At 40.6% G+C, this 21052-nt stretch overlaps 1 protein-coding gene across 5 annotated transcripts in view; it reads right to left on the bottom strand.

Moving 5' to 3' along the window:
- The window catches only part of RIMKLB (ribosomal modification protein rimK like family member B), a 49455-nt gene that overhangs the window by 8141 nt on the left and 20262 nt on the right, over nucleotides 1–21052 (bottom strand). For 2 of the 5 annotated variants that reach the window (XM_083827220.1, XM_083827221.1), the window contains exon 4: nucleotides 1320–1550. In XM_083827220.1, coding sequence (XP_083683346.1) covers nucleotides 1320–1550 — 231 coding nt within the window. Of the gene's footprint in view, nucleotides 1–1319; nucleotides 1551–10046; nucleotides 16145–16183; nucleotides 16209–21052 lie in introns of those variants that run through there. The other 3 variants (XM_083827223.1, XM_083827222.1, XM_083827219.1) reach the window with 3 other exon arrangements.

The following is a 21052-nucleotide window of genomic DNA, read 5'->3' as shown; positions in this document are numbered from 1 at the left end:
CCCCTTTACCAAGGCTTAAGTGTCCTTCATCTCATTCTCCCTATTTCTTGAAGTACTACTTAAACCTTCTTCTTTTATTGCATCTCTAAGAATCGTAGGGGGCAGCTTTTAATGACCATTGACAATGGTTGATGCTTTAATTTTATTTGTTTGATTCACAGAAGGCTGACCATAGTACAAGAAACAAGATGAAAGTCAGCAGACAAAGGGATGAGACTCCTCTAAAGGCATGTGCAGTAAAATGCAGAAGTCAAGCCAAGACATTGGTCAGAAAGCCAGAAGTAACCATCACTATCCTAACATGGGTTTTAATGCATGTCACGGAATAACATGCAGTTCAGCACATACTGCTGGCAAAGCCAGATCTTACTGACAACTTGATACTTGTGTAAAAAAGGAAGGCGATGCTTCTGTCAAATTCTAGAGAGAGGCATTAAAAGAAATGTCATGGAGTTACAAAGAAACAGAGATGTTCTCCAACTACCCCATAATTTGTGGTTTCCCTTTCCCAACAAAAATTAAAAACTCATTCCACTCTCAAAGATCTAGAGCAACTGCCTCTACAAAGGAAGGATGTTCTCAAATGTATTTTCATACTAATTGATGGAAATATTTGACTGATGTTTTTGTCAAGTTCCCATTACAGAAGCCTGTCAGTGTAAGTGCACAAAGGAAAGGAAAGCACTACTGTTTCCCAAGAAGGAAAGTAAAGCTAAGAGGCATCTTCCATTCTTTAACATATAATAAGTAAAATCAGAAAAAGTATCAGGGTAGCTCAGTCAAATGGTTCTTCTAATTTAGCACTCTGTCAGGAGCCATACATTCCAGAGGCAGGAACAAGGAATATCAGTAATTAACTGATGGAGGGAATTCTGGAGGGAAAGCAAACACCAAAGAACTGTTAATAATTGAACACAAGAGCCTGTGCTATTTCTGTCCTTTTATAATAACTAATATATTTGCAGATATTTTTAGTCATATAGAAGTTTAATCTATTTTCAGATGTTACTGAAGTGTAGATTCTGACAATATCTTGTGACATTTAGTTTCTTGAGTTCCTGTCTCTTGTTTTGGGCAACTGGAAAAGAGTTCAAAATGTTTCAGGAGTAACAACCAAAGTTAGATGCTTAAGTTGAGGTATAATTAAACTATTCTTCATAAAGCATCAAGCAAACCAACATAGCCAAAACCAGAAGCTTGAGTTTCATAACTTTTTTTCTACTTCTGGTTACTGAACACTTATCTGTGAAACTAGCCTCACACTACTTGCACAGATTATTGTAGGCAGCTATTTTATCCTTTTGATCCCAAAGCCTTACCATACGAAAAGGTGTCTGGCAGGGGTACACCATGACCAGCAAGTTCTTGAAACGTCCAGAACTTATTGACACAGTTGAGGATGGCTTGGGGACGATTCATCAATCGACAACCCATCTTCTCTAGGTGGCGAAGGACTGTGATATCACTGTCACTTTGGACCCAAGGTGTTGGTACACGCACAACCACCACCTGTGGGTAAGCAGTAATAAGCTCACCATTCACCCGGAGACCTAAAGAAGGAAAATAAGAACATTCCAATCAACTACAAGGTTTTCACGAAGATGTAAACACGCAAAGAAATACTGCCCTGTATCTAATTACATCAGATTTCAATGGTGAGCATTAGAACAACACAACTCTTCCTAAAACACATCTTGTCAGTTGTACTGTTTCATATATGTTACTTTTAGCCTACTTAAAACTAGGGCTAGGCAAAGAACATTGTATGAGGGCACATAATCTTGGGCTTCTTCCCAAGATTAAAGACTTTCTAGGTTGACGTGTCATCCTTTCTATGCATGTTAGCTGCACAGTACATTGACATGGGCAGTAACAATAGCTCAGGAAGTCTCTGCCTCTCACAGACATTTCTTGCCTACATGACACAGTTTATACCTTTCCCAGTCCCAGTTGTATCGATCCCTCTGATTTTGGCATCATGTTGCACAACAATTGCCAAAGTAACTGAGGCTAGATACGACCCTTAAAAAATAGCAGTATTTTTTAACATGACCCATATCAACAATCTGATATATAATAATACTCAGAAATAATTTTATCAGCTAACAGGGCAGCACCCTGTGGCATTAAGACAGGAATCAAAAGGAAAGCCAGCTTTGTCACCAAGACCAACGTATCCCTTAGTCATGATCTATAGCTTTACAGAAATTGTCTCTGAAAAAGAAACATGGAAAGAAAAGTTGCAGGAATGGAAATATGATAGGATTAGTTGGGAAGGCATCGAGCTTGACGAAGACAGTCTGGCAGCTGAAAATGAGAACAGACAAGACGTATTCAATATTCACTTTATTCGCCTTATGTTCAAACTAAAACCGTCCGACTACAATGTAAAATACACAGTTGACACTGCTGTCAGCAGCTTAAGGGTTAAAAAGAAGTGATCTGAGAAATCACAGTTCATCTGCATTTCTGTGCCCACGAAAGGCCTGCTCCTTCAGATCTAGCCCACATTAATTACCTGTTTAGTTCTATTCTACAGATGTTACTTTACAAATACAAACTTGCATCTACTCAATCTGTAGACACATATTGTCAGGCAATATATTTTCATTTAATTTTCATTTAAAGGTGCATTTGAATTAACGTGTGTGTTGGGGGTGAGAATTCCTCTCTGTACTTCCTATTTTGTTTTCTTCTCCCAGCCAGGTTGTATTTTAGAGCTTGCATTAAATATAATGAAGTAACCACCTAACTCCCCAAATAGAAGTAGAAATATGCTGTCCAGCCCTCAGGAGAGCATAGAACCACACTCTGGAAAGGCCAAAACAAACCCATAGGCAATACAAATCCTTTTTTTTCAGTACCCATTGCCATAATTGTACTGAGATGAGAGAACATAAGCAGACGGGTGCTCTGGCTGCTCACCTCATTAGCACCAAGCACTGCCGCATTGCAGCTGACATGACTTGCGTGTTTAAACAAGCAGGCTTCAGATGCACACACAACCATTTTACAGAAGCATCTCAAGCAAGAATAAAAACAAAAGACTGATAAAAGTCTGAGCAGAATGTGAACATCAGTAAATAGACTATGATCTCCTTTAGTCAGAAAAAGAGTACTGATTTGGCAAGCAAAAGATTTTAACTTGTCATTCAGATTCCATTTTACACATGTAGAAAATACATTTAGGTTTACATCCAACTACACCCCCTTTTTGCCATTGCAATTGCATGCATATCCTGATCCACGTGCAAGCTGTGTAACAACCCATTTTAGAAAGGACTGTATTTTCTATAGACCTCAAAGATTGCCACTGTACATCTCTGCCGTGAACCAAAACTACAGTTTTCTAATTCCCATCATCTCAGAGTCTATTTTGTTATTCTTCTTTACAGCCATACCACGTGCTGAAATTCTGCACAACTGAGTCTGAAAAATCAAACAGAAGTGATGCATATGCCTCAGATAGGATATTGTCCTGAATACCTGGATTAAACTTGACTATCAGACTGGTTCGAATTCAGTCAGGTCACCACTCCCCCTGGAGTGACATTGGATGTACAATGTATTGGAGTACAGTCATGTTATCAACAGAATAATCTGAGCTTTTGTTCCCAATTCAAACATTTTCTCATTTCTCCAGAGCATTTTTTTTCTCTCCCCTAATAGAAGACAGTTTACAAACAAAGAGAAGAGCTACTCAATGAAATGTATAATTTGAGTCACCACTACTGACATGCGCCACAAAAATTAGCTGCAGTCTCCCAGCAACACAGTGCTGCAAACAGAAGCAGCTTTATTACAGTAAAAAGGAGCCAGATTCTGCCATTTTGAAAAACAAGCTTGTATTCAGCATTCCATCCGAGATCCAGCAGTTAATGGTCATTATTGCTGAGTGGCTGATCAAATAATATTTATTCACTATGATACACTGAAACTTGAAACACAGAAAATATCAATCCATACAATTAATTTCTTTTCCAAAGAACCAATTCTTGTATACAAAGATGGAGAAAGTTTTTTTGTTTTTTGTTTTTTTTTAAAAAAAGATAGGCTACAGTGGGATTAATCTTTTTTTTTTTTTTTTTTTTTGAAAATGGAGATGAGCTCTCTTTCCTTTGTAGTAATAGCACCATTCCAGTCCCAGAAGAGTAGTAGTGAGCTACATTCATGGTCGCCTGCAGACAATGAACCAAATTCACAAACAAGCAGAAGGCAGATGTTCAGACCATGTGCAAGTACCTCAACAAATAACAGCCTGGTCCATTCATTGGCTTTCTCAATGGATGCCCATGACATTGCAGACAGAAAACACAGACAGCTGTAGAGTCCTTTGAAGTACAATAATGACAGCGAGGAAAGAGAGATTTTACTGATTCTCCAATATCATTAACTTTACCAACATCCATTTCACACTGCTTGGAAGACAATTTCTCAAGTTATCATAAAACATTTGGGTATTCTTTGGCCCTATGAGATAGAGGACTCCTGAGCTGGAATATCATACTATAACAACAAACGTAAAATCTGCACTTGAACAAGACCTTTTCTTCCACTCACTACCAGTTTTCCTTGGTTTACCTCTGTGAAATGTCTCGAAAACTACATATGACAGACCCTTAACATTATACTGCAGATATCACAGTATTCAGATCAAAGTGCAAAAGGAGTTCTTGCAATAAGAATTGTAATCACCTGCGAATGAACTTAACCAGGTTACACTATGTCCTTCAGATAAAGCCAAAAAGCTTCAAGTTTCTCTCAAATACAGCTCAAAGCAACTCATGATAACTGAGCAGGTAAGTACATGATTCCTCATCAGCTGGCCCAACTGGTCCTGCTGCTTGTCATTCTAAAAGAGTAGCAGGTGAGCTTAAAGTATAAAGCACCTGGTCTCTACTGAAGAGTTTTACTGTGATCCAAACAGATTAGAAGCCACCACATGAATCTCTGAAGCCCACAGAAAACAGATGCAACATTATTCTCCAGCGAAGATGGAAGAGGCAGAAACTTCTGCTGCTGCTACCAGTGAAATCGGGAGACATGTATCTACAGCCTAAGAAAGTCCTTGAGACAATAACATCTAATACAGTGCATCCTATTTGCATAGCACTTATCTAGAGGACAACAGTTTCCTCTCTACAGGGTGATTTAGTAGAATTTTAGGGTGGAAGCCCATATTTTAAAAAATAAAAATCAACTCTGGAATTTCTCAGTCCTCATTCACACATGCAGATTTTTTTAGTAGCGTATGTCTTCCTGTCTATGACAACTGTGGTGGTTTTACTCAGGTAGGCAGCCGAGTTCCACCACGGCTGCTCTCTCACTCCCCCTCCTCAAAGGGAAAGGGGGAGAAAATACGACACAAAGGGCTCAAGGGTTGAGGTAAGGACGGCGAGATAGCTCAACAATTATTGTGATAGGCAAAACAGACTCAAAGTAGGGAGATAGTAAGATTTATTGCCTATTGTTAGCAAGCTAGAGAAGTGAGAAACAGAGGAAACAAACCAAAAACGCCTTCCCCCCATCCGCCCTCTTCCACCTCCTCCCCCCGAGCGGCGCAGGGAAACGGGGCAATGGGGGTTGCGGTCAGCCTATGGCACTTCATCTCCGCCGCTCCTTCTCGGTCACTCTCGTCCCCTGCTCCAGGTGGGGTCCCTCCCACGGGATGCAGTCCTTGCTGAACTGATCCGGCGTGGGCTGCCCACAGGCAGCAGCTCTTCAAGAACTGCTCCAGATATGGCTCCGTATCACGGGGTCCATCCCTCAGGAGCAAACTGCTCCAACCTGGATCCCCCACGGGCAGCAGCTCCTGCCAGGTCACCTGCTCCTGCGTGGGCTCCTCTCCACAGGCTACAGGTCTGGCTCAGAATCTGCTCCGGCAGGGGTCTTCCACAGGCCGCAGCCTCCGTCGCTGCAGGTCCACCTGCTCCACCGTGGTCTCCTCCATGGGCTGCAGCGTGGAACCCTGCTCCACCGTGGTACTCCATGGGCTGCAGGGGGACAGCCTGATTCACCATGGTCCTCATCACAGGCCGCAGGGGACTTCTGCTCCAGTGCCTGGAGCACCTCTCTCCCTCCTTCTTCACTGACCTTGGTGCAGGACTTTCTCACTCCTCTCTCTCTCCCAGCTGCTGTTCCCAGCAGTTTTTTTTCCCTGTCTTACATATGCTCTCACAGAAGCGCAAACAACATCGCTTATTGGCTTGGCTCTGGCCAGCAGCAGGGTCCTTATCTAACATGTGGCAGCTTCTGGATTCTTCTCACAGAAGCCACCCCTATGGCCCCTGCCATGTAAACCCACTACAACAACGTATTTCATGAAAATTCAATTCAGTTACATTTCTCAATTATAAAACCTCATTTTTAAGAGAGTTATCATTTAGGTGGCACATATTCCAAATGAAATGCCTCAAAATAGACATGCAAACAACACTGAGTTATTGTGACTTAAGTTGCTGCCTGTCAGCTAAGACTCCTAAGCTGTCTATGTGCTTGTTCCCACCCTACAGCAAAACACAAGGCCAAATGCTTGACCTTAAGCCTCAGTGAAGAGGTTTCACAATGAATCTCGCTACGCAACTGGGAGAAGCTAAGTGCACAAACCCATTAATGATATCCTGTAAAGCTTGCAAGTCAAACACACTTCTGCAAGTCAATCACATCCACAGACAGAGTACATAAATTCCTGAACTGCAGCCTCATGCCTATTATAATCCATAAGCATCAGTGTTCACCTATCCATTTAGGTTAACCTACTTTCTTGTGCTTTAGAAACTCTAAGCAGCACTTTCACATTGATGAATGGCTACAAAGGATCAAGATTTCAAGTAACAGTGTGCAGCTTCTGAACATCTTAACTCACACCCAAGCAGCATTTTAAATTACTAGTCATTTCTGAAGCTCAATTTAGTTTTGCACGCTACACAAATCCCTTCCAAATTCTACAAGAATCAGTTCATCAACAGGTTAATAGCTAATGTGAAGCAACATCTTAGATCCGTCTTGCATGTTATGAACAGCTGTATTTTCAGCTGAAACAATGCATATGTTCACAGAAGGAATATGATTTCAGGAGATAGGTCTAAAACCTCAAAGATTTGCTAAAGACATAAGAAATAATTAAAGGTTTTATGCCTCTCATTACAGCAAACATTAAGCATTTTAAACAAAATATAAATCACAGTAATATCCAATAAGTTGATTTTAAGTATTTTCATTCCAAATCATAGTTTTGGAAAACAGTCAAAAAAAAAAAAAAAAGGCAAACTGACTCACCAAGACCATGAAGTACCCAGCACTCAAATTCAGGTCTTCAAGTACACCACGACTGTAGGGACCACAGCTTGATTAAATTCTTTAATAAAATGGTATGATACAAAGCTAAATGCATAAAAGTATTCAATGCACAAGCACAAGGAAAACTGGATAGACTTCCAGTAAATCAAATTACTGGTATCAAGCTTCTATTTTTATGCAATTTATATCATCAGTATTAACTGATACACTATCACAGATAAAAAGACTGAAGCAGCTGGAAATGTCAGAAGCTATGGCCTGAAGAAACCCAAAGGACAACAGCATAAGAGAAAGGAAGAAGAAAACTTTCTCAGCAAAAAATACATTTACTTGTACTTATATGTATGTAAAAACAAAACAAAGAAAAATACAGTAAACAGGTTTCCATAATCAAAACCATAAGTCAAAAAAAAAGCAGAAAAGAACTGTTTCAGTATTCAGACGGATCCAGTATGCAGAATACATTTTTAACAGCAGTAGCATACAACTGGAATACATGGTCATTGTGCATGCAACATTCCAAAAAAATAAGTTTGAATTACATTTTCAAAAACATGAAACATACACCAGCTCCATCACATTCCCAATGGGAGCTAGCATGGACTGAGAACTTCCAAAAAAATTACACTGAGGAAAAATCCTCAGAGATCTGTATGCTAACCTGAAAGTCTCCAGCTCTCTCAACTTCACTGTACCAATTTATTCATCCAGACATTCACAGATTTGCTAATGTTTCCCAAATGAACAGACCTCCAGCATGCAGGCTATTATGATTTCAACTTACTCTGCTGGGAAAAACAGGCTAGCCTTCCAGCATACAAACTGTTCCCCAAAATATGAGGACATCACTTTCTGCTACCTGTTTTTCCCAGTTAATCGGTTGTTGTAACAAGAATCATTGAATTGTCCTACAAGCCTTGACTCACTCTTGTTCTCAAAACAGTGCATTGCTATTTCTGGTTTGTTCATCCTCCCAATATCTGTCAGCCACAAGACACTGCATAATATGTGTTAAATTTCTGAAATGTTTAATATTTACTTACAGTTTAGTTGAAGAGAGTTAAATGTGTTTCATCCTAATTGCTATATAAAAATTCAAAAAGGAAGTACCCCAAACTTTACCTCTAACAGTAGATTACTGGCAATAACAAAATACATATTTACTCACCAACCTCAAAAGAAAAACCACATAACTATATCTCTAAAATTCTTAAAACTCTGCATACTTTGAACGCAAATTCTGCCAAGAGAGTGGCAGTATTTAGGCATAATTAACAACAGCATTAACAAAATGCCATTGTATACATCAAAAACTTGCTTTAATCTGTTGATCTAACCTTACATATCGATCTTGTAAAATGACTATAAGCAGGATAGATGTCCACAAAATGAGTAATGCTTAGTAAAGTACAGCACTTCAAATGCAATTTTATTTCAACTAGTCCTTAACCTGAAGAGAGCAGCTAAGAGCACAACTACAGCTCCAAACAGAAAGAAAGCAGGAACCTAAATTGAACCAGTTCTATTTCATGTCCCTTCCTTGACTCAGAGTATCTCTTACCTTCCCAAGAAAGAACGCAGAATCATTCTTAGAAATGCATGTGCTATTGAAAATGTTGAAAAACTTGGGAAGGAGAATGACACTCAAAGTGATTATGGCCATTCTGGATACAGCAATCTTTTCAATACAAGGGAGAAACAGGCCAGATGCCTGTATGTATACCTCATTAATACTAAGTAAACTGGTTATGGCTAGATCTGTGTTTCTGAACATTTCTGGTAACAATACACCGCTTGTAATCCCAAACCACAAGCACTTCTTTGGAGTCATGCATAAATATGAAGTGAATGGACCCAAATATAAAGACATATACTGTAAAAAGGTATATCATAAACATAAATTCATTCTAGACCACCATCTTGCTCTGAAAATGTATTTCATGGTAGGAATACAAACATGGAAACTATACTAAAATCATGTTAAAGCCTCAGCTATAGTTGTTATATTACGTAAACATTCATACATTTAAGAAAAACTTTCCATCAACAACAAAAAAGATGGATTTCCAGAAAATACTCAAAAGGCATTTGAACAAGTAAAGATAGAAACACATGGCATTTTAGCCAGATTCCCATATATGGATGCTTTAGTGATACAACTGTTAAGATGGATTTTTAAAGGGAGTGTTGTAAAAAAAATTATAAACAAAAAAAATGCAAAAAAGAGGAATCAAAAGATTCAATGGTTAAACAAACAACAGTGTTAGAAAATACATTATATCAAATACCTTGTAAAGTTAAATTCTGTTTGTAATTTGTTCCTGGGCAAAGTTAGAAGAATTTAAGTATTTTCCATAACAAAAACTCAAAAAAAGAATTCATTGTGAGATAAATTTGAATATATTGAACTTAAAAAATAAGTTTTGATCAAAGTTTTAAATTATTTTAATTACACTTTAGGCAAGTCCCTCACAGCTCAAGTTAATGACTCGGTGAGTGCACAGGAGTTTTAACTTGAATAGTGCAAAAAGCTTTCCCTATTCTTATACAAGTATATGAATGTGTGAACATACACACATGCAATATAGCCACTTCACAAACTATCATTAGATTCTCTTTCTCCATCAGATTTCCCTTCAAAGCTCATAACGAAGAAAGTGATTCTCCTTATTAAAAAGAAGATCAGGCTCATAAACAGGATTTAGATATCCAGCCCTCACTCACTATATGCCCTTAAAAATGCCTACCTAGCAACTGCACTGCAAATGCTTTTTTTTGTTGTTGTTTTTGCATGTGAAAAAAAAAAACCTTGGGTTTCATGATCTGACGTAAGCCAGCGCTGACATACACGGGGACAATGTTGCCTTTCACCACACTACCAGCAATGTGCTTCCACCATCTCTCCTTTGGCCTGGTGATGGTGCTCAACAGGCAACTCATTTTACAGGAGGAAAAAAAAGTTTTCAGTTTACACAGCTTCATAGTTGCTATTATCAACATAATTAACAAGGCATGGTGAGATGACAAGCAACACAACTACTTTGAGCAACTGAAAGTGTGAAATTTTAAATTTAGGGTGGGGCTGTACAAGACAGCTGAGACAACAAACTTATCACTGAAACAAAAACAAGCAGTCTCAATACCCTCTATTCTGACCATACATTTCCACTCTCCTTTGCTCAGTATTTCTGGTGCTCATCTGATCCTGTCAGCGAGTCGGGCTGGCTTGCTAAATTTGCAGAGAACCGTTCATGACTTTTTGTGCTCAAACAGCAACCTGAAACATTAGTGGGGTAATATCTCAGATAATCAGATCCCGTATTGCAAAAGCAAGGGGTGGGACTGCACAGACAGGAGAGGTGAGGAGGAAGACGGACAGCCCTTTGAGTACTGAAAGTGCAGTCAGCTCTAACATCTCACAAATCACCACACTTGTGCACAAACACTATAAACCAGCACAAATCAGCACTGCCACAGAAAGAAAGCCCTGCTCTTTTGCTGTTGCAGCTGCTGGTTCCAAATCCACAAATGCTTCTGCCCATCGCCTGTGAAAGTATTTCCACATCTACCAATTGACCTGAACCCACAAAAAAGAGAAGGCAGTGCATAGACAACAATGTGTAGTTAAGAATAGGGACGGCTTTCCTCTACTTCTTCCATGGGCAGTGTCATCTTACAGTTTTCTGACTCTTAAAATATTTCAGATGACTTCTGAGTAGACCAGGACTTTAGATACTATTATTTGGATTAATAACAAAAGGTTCATCGGCCACTGCTACTGCCTAGCTTTTGCAGCATGGTTAAAGTAACTTTAGCTTTCTTGAAGGAATCTCATTTAAAACAAGATAGTCTAAGTTAAGTTGTAAGAAAAAAAATCAAAAGCATTAAGTATATTTTAATATGTTTTAACTTTTAGTTCCTTCTGTAAAAGGGAGGAAAACTACTTGACTAGTAGAGAAGTACAAATGCAAAATACAAAACGGCTACATGGGAAAAAGTGACATTTTATGAAAGGTAGTTAAAAGAAATTCTAACATGGCAGTTTTCCATTTGCTTTATCAACTTCTTGGGTTCTTCTCCCCTACTCTGCTGGACTTCTGTAGGGCCTATGATGTGGTTCCACATGACATCTTGATCTCCAAATTGTAGAGATACAGATTTGAAGGGTGGGGGAAAATGAGGGGAAAAAGAGGAAAGAATGCTAGAGACTATTTTTGTATTTAAACATCTAGCTAACTCAACTCACTAAGTAGTCATGAAACGTTAAACTGCAAGGGAAGCAACAGGGACACAATATTTACAGGAAAAACAGAACCATTCCTTTCAATAATGGTCTGCATTTATGTTATGAAATACTTTCTTCTGTTTTCCATTCAACACTACAATTGCAAAGTTGTAACAGTTGTGTTTGCACTGTCATTTGTAAGAAGTGGTCCTAGTACTCACACTCAGCCTCCTCACAGTTCTCCTTCTTTTGTGCTAGCAGCAACACTCATGGCTATGGAGTGAATCAGATGAGGCAATTATTGTGAATTAATAATCAAACCAGCAATGAAATTCATTATTTTTTTACCCCACAGGAATTCTTAAGTTTTGTTCATTATGTAGCCATAAAAAAAAAAGTTTGAGCTAAGTATAGAACCAGTGTGACAAACAAGTAGGCAGCTCTCTCTATGTCTGCTGAGAATATGTATCATACAGAGCAGGATATGACCAAAAAAGACTAGTCAGAAATAATAACATAAAACAGTGGGAATACTCAGGAATACAGCCCTAATGCTTATAGATTTTGTTTATTTATGGAGGAGTCTGTATTGCTTTCTTTAGATTAGCTTTTGTCTTTTGTACTAGGGATCTTAGATAAGATAATTAGTTTAGAAAGATATTCAGATAACATGCAGTGAATCTGAATGTCAAATTAATGTAATGTTCTGACAGTTGAACATTGTGTGAATCAGAAATGTGTTGATACACCTCTCATGTCTTGTACTGATAATACGCTTTCTAGAAAAAAACTAAACATGAACTGAAAACCAAACTATTTCAAAATGTCACCAAAGCCAATTCAAAATGTCACCAGGGCCGCTACAAAATGAGAATGATAAATAATTTGTACACAATTGTAATGATCTTAGAAAGCCAATGTTTTAACAAACTATGAATACTTTGAAGACACAGATTGGCACTCCCAAATAAAGTATCATAATCATGTTAATATGTCAAAGCATGAGGCAGGTCTAAGAAAAAAGCAGTGGAGAGAAAGAAAGGGAAAGTAATCTATCTAGAAAACACAGGTGTGACCATCTAAAGCTCCCAAAGCTCAGTAACTGGTGAAGAATTAAAACCTACAGAATGGTTACTTGAGATCTGAATTAAGAACTGTTCTCTCCCCCTCTTTCTCTCTCCCCTGATGAACGTGAGTATATGTGACTAACGCTGAACTGACTTGCTTTAGATGACAAAAGCAGCGGGGACCTAACCCAAACAAACACTAGTGAGTTACAGCTGCTCAGGAGTTACAAGAGCCAAGGTAAGAGAAAAAGCAAACACAAATCTAACAAGAGGAGCATGCTCTTCTTCTTCTCATAGCAGCAGCTTAACAGTTTTGTGAACATTAGCTGCAGCGCATGGTTTCTTGAAGAGAGCAGAAGTAACAGCTTCCCTGTCATAAAAAGAAGTTTATCCTATACCCATCTCCCTCCTGCTTGCACTTTGGGCGAGCTTTGGTAGCCACCTGGTTGCACTACAGGCCACCTCAACAAACCAGTATTGACAGAAAATTGACCTGGGAGGGGGGAAACAGGTGGTAGGGTGTTTGTTTTTTTTTTAGTGAGATTAATTGGCCTGTGATTAGAAGATGAGTGTAAGTGCCTGCACAAGGGAGAAATGATGGCATAACGGGGAACAGAGATGAGAAAGGGACCAAGGGAAACAAGGGCTCCCTCCACCTTTTGGAAGCCAGGAGTTGCAAATTTAACAACGTTGTATGATGAAACTGTTGCCTAAAACCACTGCTCAGCACAGACTGTACCTCAGAAGCAGGAGTATTATGTCATAAACCAGACATGAACTCTCACTTTCTACATAGCTGTAGGTGAGACTTCTTGTACGATTTTTGTATGTTTTCCACTAGGAGATCTCAGAACATCCCCGGGTCAAGTACGTTCTTAATTTTTTTAAAAGTACAAAGCATTCTCTCAACTGACAGAAAACCTCCTTATAGCAGATATCTGTCCTTTTATATCATCTATCCAGAGCCCATCTACACTGAGAGTCTTAGAAATATAGTGCTGGGCTCCCCCTCAGCCCCAGATGCACAGTCACAAGCATCAAATGTTTCAAACTTAAAATACAAGTCTTCAATGTTATAGAACAAGACTAGAGACAAATATGTAACTAATCTTACTGCAAACTCACTCCACTTTTAATGTTCAGTCTCTCCCATGTTTTGAATGTCCAACTTCCATTAATTTTAAATAGCAGATGAAGAAAAGAATTAAGAACCCACCCCCAGAAAACAGGTAATCAGAAAGGTCTTTCCGAAAGCAGAAAGAAATCCAGAGGAAAGACTGAAGCAACTCAGAATGGACCATCTAAGGAAATTGGATGTGTGTAAGTCCATGGGGCCAGATGGTATACATCCCAGGGTGCAGAGAGAGATGGCTGATGTGGTTGCCAAGCCGCTCTCCGTCATATTTGAAAAATCATGGCTGTCGGGTGAAGTCCCTGGTGACCGGAAAAAGGGAAACATTACTCCCATTTTCAAGAAAGGGAGAAAGGAAGACCCAGGGAACTACAGGCCGGTGAGCCTCACCTCTGTGCCTGGGTAGATCATGGAGCAGATCCTCCTGGAAGACATGTTAAGGCATGCACGAGATAAAGAGGTGATCCGAGACAGCCAGCACTGCTGCACCAAAGGCAGATCTTGCCTAACCAATCTGGTGGCCTTCTATGATGGAGTGATGGCATAGGTGGAAAAAGGAAGGGCGATGGATATCTACCTGGACTTGAGCAAAGCCAAGTTCTTCTCTCTAAATTGGACAGGTATGGATTTGAACGATGGACTGTTAGGTGGATAAAGAATTGGTTGGCTGGTCACAGCCAAAGGGTTGTGGTCAATGGTTCTATGTCTGGGTGGAAGCCGGTCACAACTGGCATCCCTCAGGGTTTGGTCTTGGGTCCAGTGCTCTCCAACATCTTTATCAAAGACATAGACGACGGAATCGAGTGCACCCTCAGCAAGTTTGCAGATGACACCAAGCTGAGTGGTGCAGTTGACACAATAGAGGGAAGGGATGCCATCCAGAGGGACCTGGACAGGCTGGAGAAGTGGGCCCATGAGAACCTAATGAGGTTCAACAAGACCAAGTGCAAGACGTTGCACTTGGGCTGGAGCAATCTCAGGTATTTATATAGACTGGGCGAAGAAGAGCTCGAGAACAAGCAGCCCTGCAGAGAAGGACTTGGGGGTCCTGATAGACGAGAAGCTGGACATGAGCCGGCAGTGCACGCTTGCAGCCCGGAAGGCCAGCTATGTCCTGGGCTGCATTAAAAAAAGGGGTGGCCAGCAGGGAGAGGGAGGTGATTGTCCCCCTCTACTCTGCTCTTGTGAGACCCCACCTGGAATACTGGGTGCAAGTCTGGGGCCCCCAGCACAAGAAGGATGTGGAGCTCTTGGAACGGGTCCAGAGGAGGGCCACTAAGATGATCAGAGGGCTGGAGCACCTCTCCTATGCAGAAAGGTTGAGGGAACTGGGCTTGTTTAACTTGGAGAAGAGAAGGCTCCAGGGAGACCTCATTGCGGCCTTCCAGTACTTGAAGGGAGCGTATAAACAGCAGGGAGAACGCCTGTTTACATCTGTTGGTAGTGATAGGACAAGGGGGAATGGTTTTAAACTAAGAAAGGGGAGATTTAGGTTAGAAATTAGGAGAAAGTTTTTCACTCAGAGGGTGGTGAGGCACTGGAACGGGTTACCAGAGAGGTTGTGGATGCCCCACCCCTGGAGGCATTCAAGGCCAGGCTGGATGTGGCTCTGGGCAGCCTGTTCTAGTGGTTGGCAATCCTGCCTAGAGCAGGGGTTTGAAATTAGATGATCTTTAAGGTCCTTTTCAACCCAGGCCATTCTATGATTCTATATATCTTTCATATCTGGATCCCATTTCAAAAAAAGACACCTGGAAGCACTTATACATTGTCAGGAGCTTATAAGAAATAATATTAAACTACCTGTCCCTTTCAAGCGTTCCTAGACATGCTTCACTGAATTTTGGGGAATGGAAAGGTCCCCTCAGATCGGTCCCCTCAGATTACTGTTTTGACCTGTCATTCCAGTCTAAGGACTTTCTAAACAAAACCACACTAAATTTATGAATTGGAGGCATTTGCTTTGGAGACAAATTACTCTTGAAGGGAGTAATTCAATAGTGATCTTTTAGGAAAAAAAAAAGTGTTAAAACTGACTCTAACGCTTGCAGAGATTACATCAGCTCCTATCTCCAAGGACAGTCTATATCTCACCTTTTTTGGTGGTGGTGGTGGTGTGGCAGAGAAGTATTTAATGTCCTCGGGTATATGATATACAAGTTTGGGGTCTCTTCATAAGTACATTTTCCTACACACACCCACCAAAAAAAATGTAGACCAAACATATAACCCAAAATTGCCTAGTTTTGACAGACACTAATATAAAACTACAGACAAAGCAAAGCTAGAGATGGAAGAATTCTATTTTTCCCCACACCTCTGTAAGCTCACTTGGCTTGTTTCCTCTTCCCAGCTTTACAGGGTTAAAACCATACTGCAGTAACTGCACTTGAGTTCCATGCCAGCACTGTAAAGAAAATACAAGTATACAAGTATATATGCCACAGTATTATTTCCTACCTGTTCTGGATGCAGAAGCTTCCACCTAGGACCAAAAAGGTGTTAATTAATTAGACATTATCTTAGCATGTTCCCTAATTAAAACAATCCACATAGACTGTAACTACCTTAAAAGAAAACATTCTTCACAAAGACACAGATATACAGTCCTTTAACCAGATCAGTCAAACAAGTGAAATCAAGCAGTGGTAGTACTGAACTCAGAGACAGCAGGTTAAAGCAAGCAGAAGGGACATCCCCCACTGTCAGCTTGTTTCAACCTTTGCAGTCAACACATTTAAGAGATCAGGCTATCTTAACACTAATCTTTGGACTGTAAATGTAGCCCTGAGTTTAGCAATCCCTACAAATTCAGAAATATCATTATCTACATTTTATCTGAACTACAAGTTCAAAAACTTTGTCTTGTCTATTTGGAAATAAGCATCTGCCTAACTTAAAGAAACAACAATCAGTGAGGGGCTGCTGATCTTATCATGAACAAATTAGTGTCAGAAATGGGAAAATGAAGCTTTTTTTTTTTTTAACAAGCAGCTGGTATTACAAGTCTCCTTTGTTCATTTATCTACATCTTGCATAGATTCCTCTAAGAATCTTCTTTAAGTATTTGCAGATTACATTTTCTTCAAGTTCCTCCATTTTACAGGAACACAATGAGATAAATCTCACTTCCAAATGCCACTTTGGATCCATTCTCAGTAACAGAATCATAATTTACATTACTCCTAAACTACTGAACTAGTTACTCCTAAACTCTGCCTCTAATAATTGGAAAAGATTAATAATTCTTAGAGGAAAATGGTTAATTGCACATTATGTACCTTGGACCCAAGCAAGAAAAGGGGATAAATGAACATCTTTTTAGAAATTCCCATGTGAAAAGGATGCTGCACAGAGCAGTTACATAATATCGTGGTTCTAAGACAATTTAAGTCACCCTAAACTGCTGCTGTAGCAGTTTTACTCTCCAGTCACACGCAATCCTGTTGGGGCATGTAGTACCAACCACTCCCTAGCACTCACTGCATACACTGGCAAGCAGAAAAGCTTCCTACACTAGCAAAAAAGCAATCCCGTTCTTTTGTTGAATTAGACTTCTGCAGGTTATGCCACTGCATAATGAACCAGCTCACTACAGGATCTGATCAACCCAAAAGTCAGCGCAACAGACAAGGCTGGGTCACAGGAACAACAGCAATCATCTGAACAGCTTAAATTGCTAGGATCCTGCCATTTATAGACTGCAGAATTGTATGTAGCGAGATCTTCTTCTTTGTGCTTTTCTTCTTTTCTTCATAGCTCTATGGTCACTATGCTAGCCCAGCTTCCAACTTTGCAAAAACAAGCCTGTCAACCAGATTTCTTTCTCCAATTGTTCCCTTTGCTCTCCCGTCCTGAGCCAAGAGTACATTCTTCAGTGGCTCCCACTGTGCCAGGTAAGAAACGTTTACAGAAAACTGTGACAAAGGCCCAGCTGCTGGACTCATTCTACCATAATGAACAAGTGCAAGCATTGAGGCATGCAGTTTAGACATACAGCACCTTTATCATTTGAAGCCACAGACCTTGTTCACCTCAAAGCATCCACAAAGGGCACGTGCTTTCAGAATCCTGCCTCACCCTTCATCCCAAGAGGGTAAGGAGGAACGCACAGAGAACCAGTCTTAGGCCAGAACGATCCTGGGAAGACTGACAGAAAACGAAAAGGAAGCAAGATATGAACATCTCAAAAACCTCCATTCAGCAACTTCTCTCTACCTCTCGGCCTATCGTGACTCCAACCAGTAATCTCTACTCATTGGCAGCTCTCTGGGGAAGCTTGTCTGAACCTTTCATGCAAATAGTAACCGGTTTGTGTGCATTTGCAGTGGTATAGTGCCTGAAGAAGACTCCAACAGACATGCAAGAGACTGTCAACAGATCTGAAGGTCCTTCTTGGTAACAGGTGAGGAGGAACAAGTTCTGCCAGGAACGGCAGCAAATATAGCTAAACCTGACTAATGCAGTACAACCCAGAGGCAACAACAGGTGACAAAGGGTACAGACTCCTTTCAGCAGACTGAACTCTGCAAAGGGCTTCCATCTGCAATGCTGTGAAGAAATTCCTGAGATTAGTCCAGCCTTTGGGCTACTATACCTTTCGGCTCATTTATGCGTGCACTGGTGAGACTACCAAAGGAAAACCAGAACATATCAAAAGCTACTCCAAGCTCAAGGGGCCAGAGTGAAGGGTACAAGAACCCAGGTACTGTACTCCTCCATCCTGTCCGTAAGAGGAAGCGCTTGGGCAGGAGAAGAAACATCTTCCCAATCAACATCTCATTTCACAGCTGTTGCCATAAGCAAGGCTTTGGCTTTTATCATCACAAGATACTTTCTGAAGAATGGGGACTGCTGAAGAGAGACAGAATCTCTCTGACAAAGTGGAGCTAGAGTGGGAGCCTATCTTAAGTTCATGCATTCATGCCGTGTGGGAAACAAAAAGGAGGAACAGGAAGGCCACATGCAGTGGAAAAGGTATGATTAATAGAATCACAGAATCATAGAATGTTTTGGGTTGGAAGGGACCTTAAAGATCATCCAGTTACAACCCCCCTGCCACGAGCAGGGATGCCACCCACCAGATCAGGTTGCCAGCCTGTCTTGAACACCTCCAGGGATAAGGCATCCACAGCTTCTCTGGGCAACCTGTTCCAGTGCCTCACCACCCTCTGAGTGAAGAATTTCTTCCGAATATGTAATCTAGATCTACTCCTTTTTAGTTTAAAATGGTTACACCTTCGTCTATCACTACACTCCCTGATAGAGTCCCTCTCCAGCTTCCTTGTAGGCCCCCTTTAGGTACTGGAAGACTGCTGTATGGTCTCCACAGAGCCTTCTTTTCTCCAGGCTGAACAACCCCAACTCCCTCAGCCTGTCTTAATAGGAGGTGTTCCAGCCCTATGATCATTCTCACGGCCCTCCTCTGGACCTGCTCTAAAGGTCTATGTTGTTCTTACATCGGGGGCCCCACAGCTGAACACAGTACTCCAGGTGAGGTCTCACAAGAACAACGTAGAGCGGGAGAATCACTTCCCTTGTCCCGCTAGCTACGCTTCTTTTGATGCAGCTCAGGGTAGAGTTGGCTTTCTGGGCTGCAAGCAGATGTTGAGCTTCTCATCAACCAACACCCCTAGGTTCTTCTCCTCACGGCTTCTCTCAATCCACTCTTCACTCACAAATACAGGCTGAGTGGAGAATGGATTGAATGGATTGAGGAGAACAACTTGGGGGTGTTGGCTGACAAGAAGCTGAACATGATCTCACTAGTAAACACAGAAATATGGTTGAATAGTTTGCATGTCTGGAGTGCTGTGGTGAATTGATAAAGGCTCTTGCAGAAAGGCTGTGAAAGTGAGGAGGAGGGCTTCTACTCCACACAAAGGAGCAGATCACATACACACAGCTTTGCTCTGCAGCGAGCAATGAGCTAGTCAAAAATTAGTAATGGATACAACCTACAAACACAATTTTGACTGTGTATTATTTTTTTATTTTTTTCCTCTGTGAGGGCAGCCAAACATTGGAGCTGATTGCCCAGAGTGGCTGTGGAGTCTTCATTCTTGAAGGTATTTAAAAGCTGTCTGGATATGGCCCAAGCAATCTAATCTAACTTCAAACCTGGATCTAGCTTTCAAATTGGCCCTGCTTTCAGCAGGTTGATCCAGATGACTTTCACAGGTCCCTTTCAATCTGAACTATTCTATGATTCTCTGTAGTATTCTCCTATGGTGTGCCTGGCTTCTTATGTGGCTGCAAGAGTAGTACGTATATTCCACAGTGCGCTCTTTCACAGCTCAAACAAGATTTGTGGGTACAATGGGAAATGTCCTTTCTTTCAAGATCATTAGACAAGTCAATACAGTCATTAAAAAAATAAAAGGAAAGTTCTCTAAGATGAAAGCAGAAAGTGCCTCCCTTCCACAGGTTTGATGGTTGGGCAGGAAAGAAGAGACACGGCCTGATTCCCTGATGACAGTGAAATCTGGAATGCTATTTAAGAAGAAATTCAGTACATGGGTACAGGCAAACCCTGTCTGAAAATCAAACAAAGGGAAAAAAAAAGTGTAAAATTTTCATTGTTAAGCTAATAAGAAAAAAAAAAACATTTCTCACCACTATTCCATCCTCCTAGTGCAAGTAGTCATCCAACAATATACTCCTTTACATGCAGGTGCAAGAGGTTGTCAGTGGCACAAATGTTAGTCACCATTAGGTCCTGAGCTGAGCTCGAGCCTGGTTTTGTGGAACAAGTAAGAGCTATTCCAACCTTTTCATGATTTTTTAAGGTACAAGTACCAAAAGTCTGTCTCACTAGGAATTAGCCAAGATGGCAATAGATGGATTGCAACCCAGGCAAAGAATAGTTAAAATTTTAATCCCAGTATAAGTGACATTTACAAATAACACCTGAGTCAGGGAAACAGGGATACTCAGTATCGCTAGCAAGAGAACCTGATTTGGACTCTTTTGTTTATTAATAAAGACCTTCTTCACTGAGGAGGAAAGGGCATGCTATAGGAATGAAAGCCAACCCTCAACAACATTAAGAAGTATAGCATAATCTGATTTGGATGTCTACTACTTTCTATGGATGTCTCTACTTTTTATAGCTAAAAAAGGACAGCATCCTTTCAGCTCTCCTTTCTGAGCTAAAAGATACATGTGTTTCATGCAGAAAATCCTGAACTCCTAAAAAATTTATTTCAAGACCATAACAACTGACTGTCTCTGCCATGCCAGACTCATTCATATGTACTGGTATTCTCTTGCTGCTTCATATTAAAATTTCTCCACTTAAAGCACAGCATCCTGCCTGGCCACAGAACT

This window comes from Anser anser (assembly GCF_964211835.1).
Source record: "Anser anser genome assembly, chromosome: 1".
Classification (NCBI taxonomy): domain Eukaryota; kingdom Metazoa; phylum Chordata; class Aves; order Anseriformes; family Anatidae; genus Anser; species Anser anser.
The sequence above is the reverse complement of the archived record's forward strand: the minus strand, read 5'-3'. Positions and strand labels throughout refer to the sequence as shown.